This window comes from Ciona robusta, chromosome 12 (genome assembly GCF_009617815.1).
Source record: "Ciona robusta chromosome 12, ASM961781v2".
NCBI classification, from domain to species: domain Eukaryota; kingdom Metazoa; phylum Chordata; class Ascidiacea; order Phlebobranchia; family Cionidae; genus Ciona; species Ciona robusta.
The window spans coordinates 5,062,657-5,069,641 of NC_143246.1; the positions used below are offsets into that span (position 1 = coordinate 5,062,657).

The 6,985-nt window shown below is 31.0% G+C and overlaps 1 protein-coding gene across 2 annotated transcripts; it reads right to left on the reverse strand.

Annotated features, from left to right (window-relative positions):
• Window positions 1-51: 51 nt before the first annotated feature.
• LOC149727086 (uncharacterized) lies at window positions 52-5,818 on the reverse strand. Of its 2 annotated transcripts, none has more exons than XM_089890018.1 (9): window positions 5,647-5,818; window positions 5,107-5,205; window positions 4,480-4,592; window positions 4,016-4,159; window positions 3,177-3,301; window positions 2,529-2,668; window positions 1,913-2,017; window positions 1,423-1,551; window positions 52-1,115 (listed from the first exon to the last, which is right to left on the reverse strand). In XM_089890018.1, exons 1-9 carry the CDS (start codon window positions 5,752-5,754, stop codon window positions 999-1,001), a joined length of 1,080 nt encoding a protein of 359 aa, XP_089746144.1. In that variant the 5' UTR covers window positions 5,755-5,818; the 3' UTR covers window positions 52-998. The 2 variants fall into 2 exon arrangements, with proteins under 2 accessions (XP_089746144.1, XP_089746143.1); XM_089890017.1 differs by having other exon boundaries at window positions 2,529-2,674.
• Between the last annotated feature and the right edge of the window lie 1,167 nt (window positions 5,819-6,985).

Sequence of the window (6,985 nt, forward strand, 5' to 3'; positions counted from 1 at the left end):
AATCAGAACATAATTTGTGTCACACAGTACAATATCATTTAAATTAAAATGTACACAAACATAAATCCTTTATTGAAATCAATGCATAGAAAATTCTGTTACTCCAAGTATGAGAAGAAGTTAAAATCCAATTAAAACGCTTCATATCAAGAATATAGTGGTAAATGGTCAAAAGATTGTGAAATCATGTGTAATATTAAATCTTTCGGTCATTGGTACAACATGCAAGTATTATATAAGCTTGCTTAAAATTTGTGTTTTTATTTTTTTGCCCAAAAACCATCACCCAAAATACATATGTCTGGTAGAAATAGCAGCAGAATAAACAATATACATTTGTTTTAGGCTTATAAAGATTAAGAACGGCATTATTAGTTAAGCAATACTTTGTAACAGTAAGCATAATTTGAACAATTCAACATCATTTTCATAAACTGTCAATTTGTTAGGGAAAAAAAGCAGTTAAAAGAAGTGAAGAACATTGGAAATTTGTTATGGAACAGAATGTTTAAAAAAAAATTTAAATTGGCTTACAAGTACAGGCTATGTCAATTAATATAATTAGAGCTGGGTTTATAACACAGTCAAGGACTATAAGTTAACTTAGATAACAATGCAATAAAATTTATTGTTCAAAATGTGTTCTGATTAAGAATCTGTTCTGAAAACCTGGATTATTTTTGGAGCTACCAGAATTGCAATTTAGTAGGTCACAAGACTCACAACCAAAACCCAGCTTTAAATATGTTAAAAAAAACTAAAAATTTAAATTCTATTTAAATAAATGCATACATCTACGGAAAAAAAACTAAGAAAACACATCACAGCACTACCTGAACCAACAAGATAACTTTATGAATTAAATAAATTGAACCCAAAATTGCACTGTTTATTTGGATGGTTTAATGTAAGACTTAAGCGTCCAGTGGCATAAACAGATGCAGTTGGATCCGCAACAGGGTTACTAGAGGTCATTCTTAGCTACAGGTTACTCAAGGTCACGTTTCGTCCAATGGAGGGCAAGCAGCAGGAGTGTCAAATTTAACGACGTATATACACGTTTCTTTTTCAGAAACATATTTGATTTTGTCCATTGAACCGCACTTGAATGTTATCTGAAAAGAAAAGGTAAAATTAAATGGGATTTACAGACTTAAAAACGATTTTCCAGTTTATAGAAAAATTACTAACTGTAGCTAGTAAAAAATGGCACTAAAACAACTATAAGACATTAATTCGGTTAATGATCACAACGGATTTGAAAAAATGTATGTGGTATACTAACAGACAAAAAAAGTTTAGTAAAATTTTGAAATCGGGTAAAATACAAAAAAAACTATACTACTTTATATTATATACATATATTAAAAAATCTATATATATATGTATATATGTTGGATGGGTAAACCTAATCTAACTCACAATAGTTGTTCTTTTCTTGCCATCAGGACAATGGTCGCCTCTACCATTACCCATCACTAATCTAAAACCTTCATTCTGGTTGCCTTCAAGTTTCCCACCAGCTCCAATTAACCAACTGTCTTTACCATTCTGGAAAACGAAATACATTAGTCATCACTTTTTAAAGTGTTAAGTCATAAAAATTAAGCAATTTTAACTTGCGAAGAAAATATATAGGCTATATAAAATATATATATATACATTAAATACATTACTTTTATATTTTTTAACCAAATTGGTTACCAGTTTTGTATTATAGTTACTATGTATATTTTTATTAGTCAATGTTTTAATTATTAGTCAGCACTTTTTAGGTTGCAAAGTAAAATTTAAAAAAATTATATATATATATTTTTATTTAACAGACTAGTTTACATATTACTGTATTTTTCTTTTTTTTTTACATTTGATTTTAAAATAATATAAAATAAAACAGTTAGATTTCACTTACCTGCGTTGAGTTATGGTAAGGGCAAACCTCGTACATGTAACCGGGAGATTTGAAAACAAAGCAATCAGTACTGAGGGTGTAGAACTCACCTTGCTCGCCAAAATTCTGTTGGTCAAATTTATTTTGTAGATTTAATAAAGAAATAGGAAATATATATATATATATATATATATATATATATAGAAGAGGTATAGTAAAAATTGGTAAGTACAATGCATTGGCAATTTTTATTTTTTTAATAAAATCTAGGGTGACGTTATTAAAGTACAGTTACACTCATAGTGGTCAAACATATGGAATCCCACTTCATGTAATGTGGAAAATGTAAATATACTTTATCTAAGCTTGTTTGTATAGACAGCTAACAACAGAATAAAGACTGTTCTTCATTAAAAACTGGAGTGTTAAAAAATATGACTTCACTTAAAAAGTTGGGGTAACAAATAACTGAAAATGAAAAACAATTTGGCACGAGGTGTATGAACACCCATGTTATAACAACTGAAGTTTTCCGGCCACGCAAGGATAAATCAAGTTACATTTAATTATTATGTAAATTAAGGCCTATTTTAAACTACAAATTTTTAAAATAAACAAACAAAACTTTAGTTCTTACCCCTCCATGTGCATGAGATGCCCCGCGTTCAACATAAGCTTGCCTTGCCACTGATCCTTCATGTATTATATTATTCTCTCTCATCTTAGTATGCTCATAATCCATGCAGGTGTCGCGACATGGGGCAAGCTGTACATCATCTGAAACTTACAATTTATCAAAATCAGTGTCATTAGTCATTGTAACATTGCAAATGAAGAATTCTCGGGAACGTTACAGAATAGGTTGTTAGAAAGTGTTAGAGGTTGGTAGTTTGGGGTTGGTGGTTTTAAGGGTTAGTAGTCACGTTAAACTGCTAGCACATAACATATGCGGGTGGGGGGAAGGGGTTCTTCACAGCACCGTCTATTCTATGTGGGTGAGGCTCTATGTCTATAGCATGGGATATATGCGAAAGTTGGCCCATTTCCCATAGTGTGCTACAACCAAAACCTATTTAGTAAGCATTGTTGTGTGCTGTGTATATATCATTGTTAAGTAAGCTAAAAAACCAGACTACGTTCTAGAAGTAGTTGAATTGTAGGCCAAAAAAACCTTAAGCTTCTAAAAAAATGGAACACTTTTCAATTAATCAAGGGCATAAATTTCCATGTGAGAGCCGAAAAAAGTGATGACGAATTATCAATGTTTTGGCAATCTAACTCATACCGGGTAGTTTAAGGTCTGGAGACACGGTAACGCCTTTCCATTCGTCACTACCGTCGCAACAATCACATATACCATCGTTAACACGAGATGAGGGTAAATATTGGTGCTCAGGTTCACAGTAAAACCTATGGAACAAAAAATGCTCAATAAAAAACAGTTAAATGCTAGGACTGGCATGATGTTTGGTAATCTGCTGGTGGTTAGGATGAGAAAATAAAGAGAATAAAAACCATAAAACTCTTTTTTAATATAATATGAAAACCGAAAACATTTAAAAATTTTTTTGAGTTGTTAAAAACTTTACAGCTATTTTATAAAAATTTGATATATATATAATATATCTGTACGTTTATAAACGAAAAAAAAACATAAAAAACTGTGTAATATTCTTCTTTTTAGCCGTGAATTAATACCCTACAGACTAATACCATGACATAAGTGTATTTCTGCAATCTGGGGCTTATTTATTTCAGTCTTCTTGTTCTTATCATAGAGCATGTCATATGGTTGAATAATAATCCTGCATTAGCACATTTTACTAGAAGAAGCACAGACAGCATTAATAAATTATTTAATGGGGCAAATGACCACTGCCTATTTATTCTATAGTGAACAAAAGTTAATTTTTGTTGTATTTAATTGTCTTAAAAGCTGCATTTCTATATAGCCTATGCTTGTTATGTAGAATTTTTTTTTAATACCCATTGGCCTATGTGATAAATTCGTGATAACGCAATTAAAAGTAGTACCATACTAGATTCCACCATTACTATAGTCATAAAATATGGTCTATAGAGAGCGCTGGTTTCCCAAAACATAGTTTTCTAGAAAACACTCACTTTCCGTTTTTACAAGCTGAAGTTCCTGGTTCATCACTTCCACCTTCACAGTCGCAATAATCGTTGTTAACTGCTGACCATGGAACGCTCTGGTTACCGGCAAAACAAGTGAATAATCCTTCCTTTGATGGAACGTAAAACTTTCTACAAAGTTTAAGGTGTTTAGATATGGATAGATATACAGAATATGGTTATGCATTTTTGACCTAGTAAAGAATTGTCTGTAAAAATAAGTTAAAAATAGTACACTATATTTTTTGACAATTTAAAGTAAAAACAGTTTTTTTAGGTAAAAATGAAAACCATTCTTTAATTATTTAATTTCTTATTAAAAAAAAATACAAGAAAATGACATTTTTTAAGAAATTCAAAACTATCAGAAAAATGTATGGTTAATGCTAAAAACTATATTCTATTTCTTAGTTTATTGGAAAGATATATTTTAGTATCTTTATTTTACAAACCTGTGGTCAACTTTTACACCTCTTAAAATTGTCCCATTCACTTTAATTCCTATTTCTTTCGCAAGTTTTTGGGCAAACTTTGGATTTATGTTTCGATGTATCTCTGGTGGACTCTGAATATAAATATATATATATATATACCTGAATAAATATTTGACAAAAAAACTGCAAAACACGATTGAATCTTAAAATGTACAGTCCGCACAATTTTTCAAATTGGATAAGCTCTGGACTTCTCTCCTTTGACAAAAGCTGGACTAGTAAAGATTGCCTAACAGCAAAAATAAAACCCACAGACCTAAAGGGTGGGCCAAACTAGCTCATAAAATAAAGGAAATATTGTGTCTTGTGTGTACAGTAACAAAGGTCAAAGTTAGAGCAGTGAACAAAACAAAAATATTGAAATCAATAGTAAAACAGCAGTAGTTATGATTGCCTTAACCCAGTTTTTACTAATAATGGGTTGTCTAAATTGTCAGCCATACAGAAAAAAACATCACCCACAAAGTTACAAAAGTGATAACTCCTAAGCCGGCACAAGGTGTATGAAACAGAACATCCATCTTATAACGACTGCCGTTTTCCTGCCACGTGAAGATAAAACAAGTTACAAGATAACAGCCTTACCACAACATGCATGTTAGAATATTTCCCCTTATTATGAGTTTCACTGCCACTGTTCAAAAGCATCTGTTGTGACCGTTGCAAATTCTTCAAAATGCTTGCCTATATGTAATTAACAATGGGTTTAAACAGCTAAATTATGTTATAACATTAGCTTGCTAAACTGTGTTATATTTATAACTTAGAATGTTATGTTATTTCTGCTAGACTGCTACTATATTATGATATTATAACAGTTGTTTATGAAACCCTTATGAAGTCTTGCCAAATGGCATACAAAATGCTTAAATAAAGTTAACATTTTATAAATCAGATTCTCTAAAAAAGACTATTGTATTAAAATATTTAGTAGCCTATTCTACAATTAAAAAATGAAACAAAAACAAAGGTGGCATCTTATATTAAAAACAGTTTATAAACAACTTTTAAGTAATGGTGTTATTTTGAAGCGGTAACATATCATAAACAAATCATAATAAATATACAAGTCTGTACAATATCTTACAAAGTAAATAAAATAAATTATCGACAGTAGTATAGTACCTGAAACATCATGAAAAAAACCGCAGTTACAAATAAAGCAATCAGTGTTTGGAAAGGGTTTGAACGACCCCCCATTAATCGAATTTGGCGTTGCGTTGGTTGGTCCATTATGATATAACAATATCCTAAACCCCTAATTCATTACCTACTGGAAATTATAAAAATATATGTTAGTTTTGATAACAACGATTGAGAATTGAGTTCTTGTGCGTAGTGCCTGAGACAAATTATGGCGTGCATAACAAAAAGTATGTAAACAAAATCGCGTGTGCACCTGCCATATTCTGCAGACTGGGTGACTGGCTAGGTTTTTAACCCATAAAGAATATAATAGAATACAAAGATAAACTTTTAATGATTTTTTCCTGCTAGATTTCCATTACTGATTGTAATTTACTACCAATCTGAGGGCCATTCCCATGACACAGTATTTTGCACGTCAATTTTTAACAATGTCATTTTTTAATTTTTTGCATCAACGCATGCAGTCAATAATATCATTGTGCAAGATCTCATCAGAAAAACATATTCTGCTGACTGCATACATTAAATAAAGAACTGTATACAAAATCCTGCTTCCTACGTGGCTACATTATCTGACTGCTTAACGTAACTACTATAACCAGCTACCCATATAACCTTTAACCCCTAAGTAACAACTCCTAACTACCAACCTCTAACACTTTCCAGTTTCCAACAGTTTTTATATGTAAAATACTCTGTTTCGTACAAATGAATTTAACTGTTTTCTGATTAGGTCTATGCTGCCATTTAATGTTGTTATTAAAAACAATTCATAATTATGTGTTTATTTCGAAAATTTAACTTTATTACACTATTTTTTGGTTTATTAGTTAAAAAAACTTGTTTATTTTTTTGGCCACTAACTTGGTGGACATAAAATATCTGAGAATACCAAGCAAATATAATTGTTTAACACTTTATCGGCCTAACTAAATCGCCGATTATTTTCTATTTAATAACGTAATACTTGTGCAAAAACATCGCGTTTGCCAGTACACGTCATATACCGTACATAACAGGCGCAATAGATTTTATATATACTTCCCAATTAACAACTTTACTTAGCATTTTTTAGTTTTGTACACCATTTCGCATTTGTTATTGTCATATTCTTTGGATGCTACGATAACAATTGTCAATTGCTGATTACGTAATTTAGGTTTCGCAAAGCTCGACTAATTGTTACGAATATTTGCAGTTGTTGTTACGTCACAATATTACGTCGCGCTTCTGCTCTTAGCGCGAAGGCAATAGAAATGATGTAACATCTGTCGTCCGTCGGGCGAAAACGGAATTTTAAACGTTTAAATAAGAA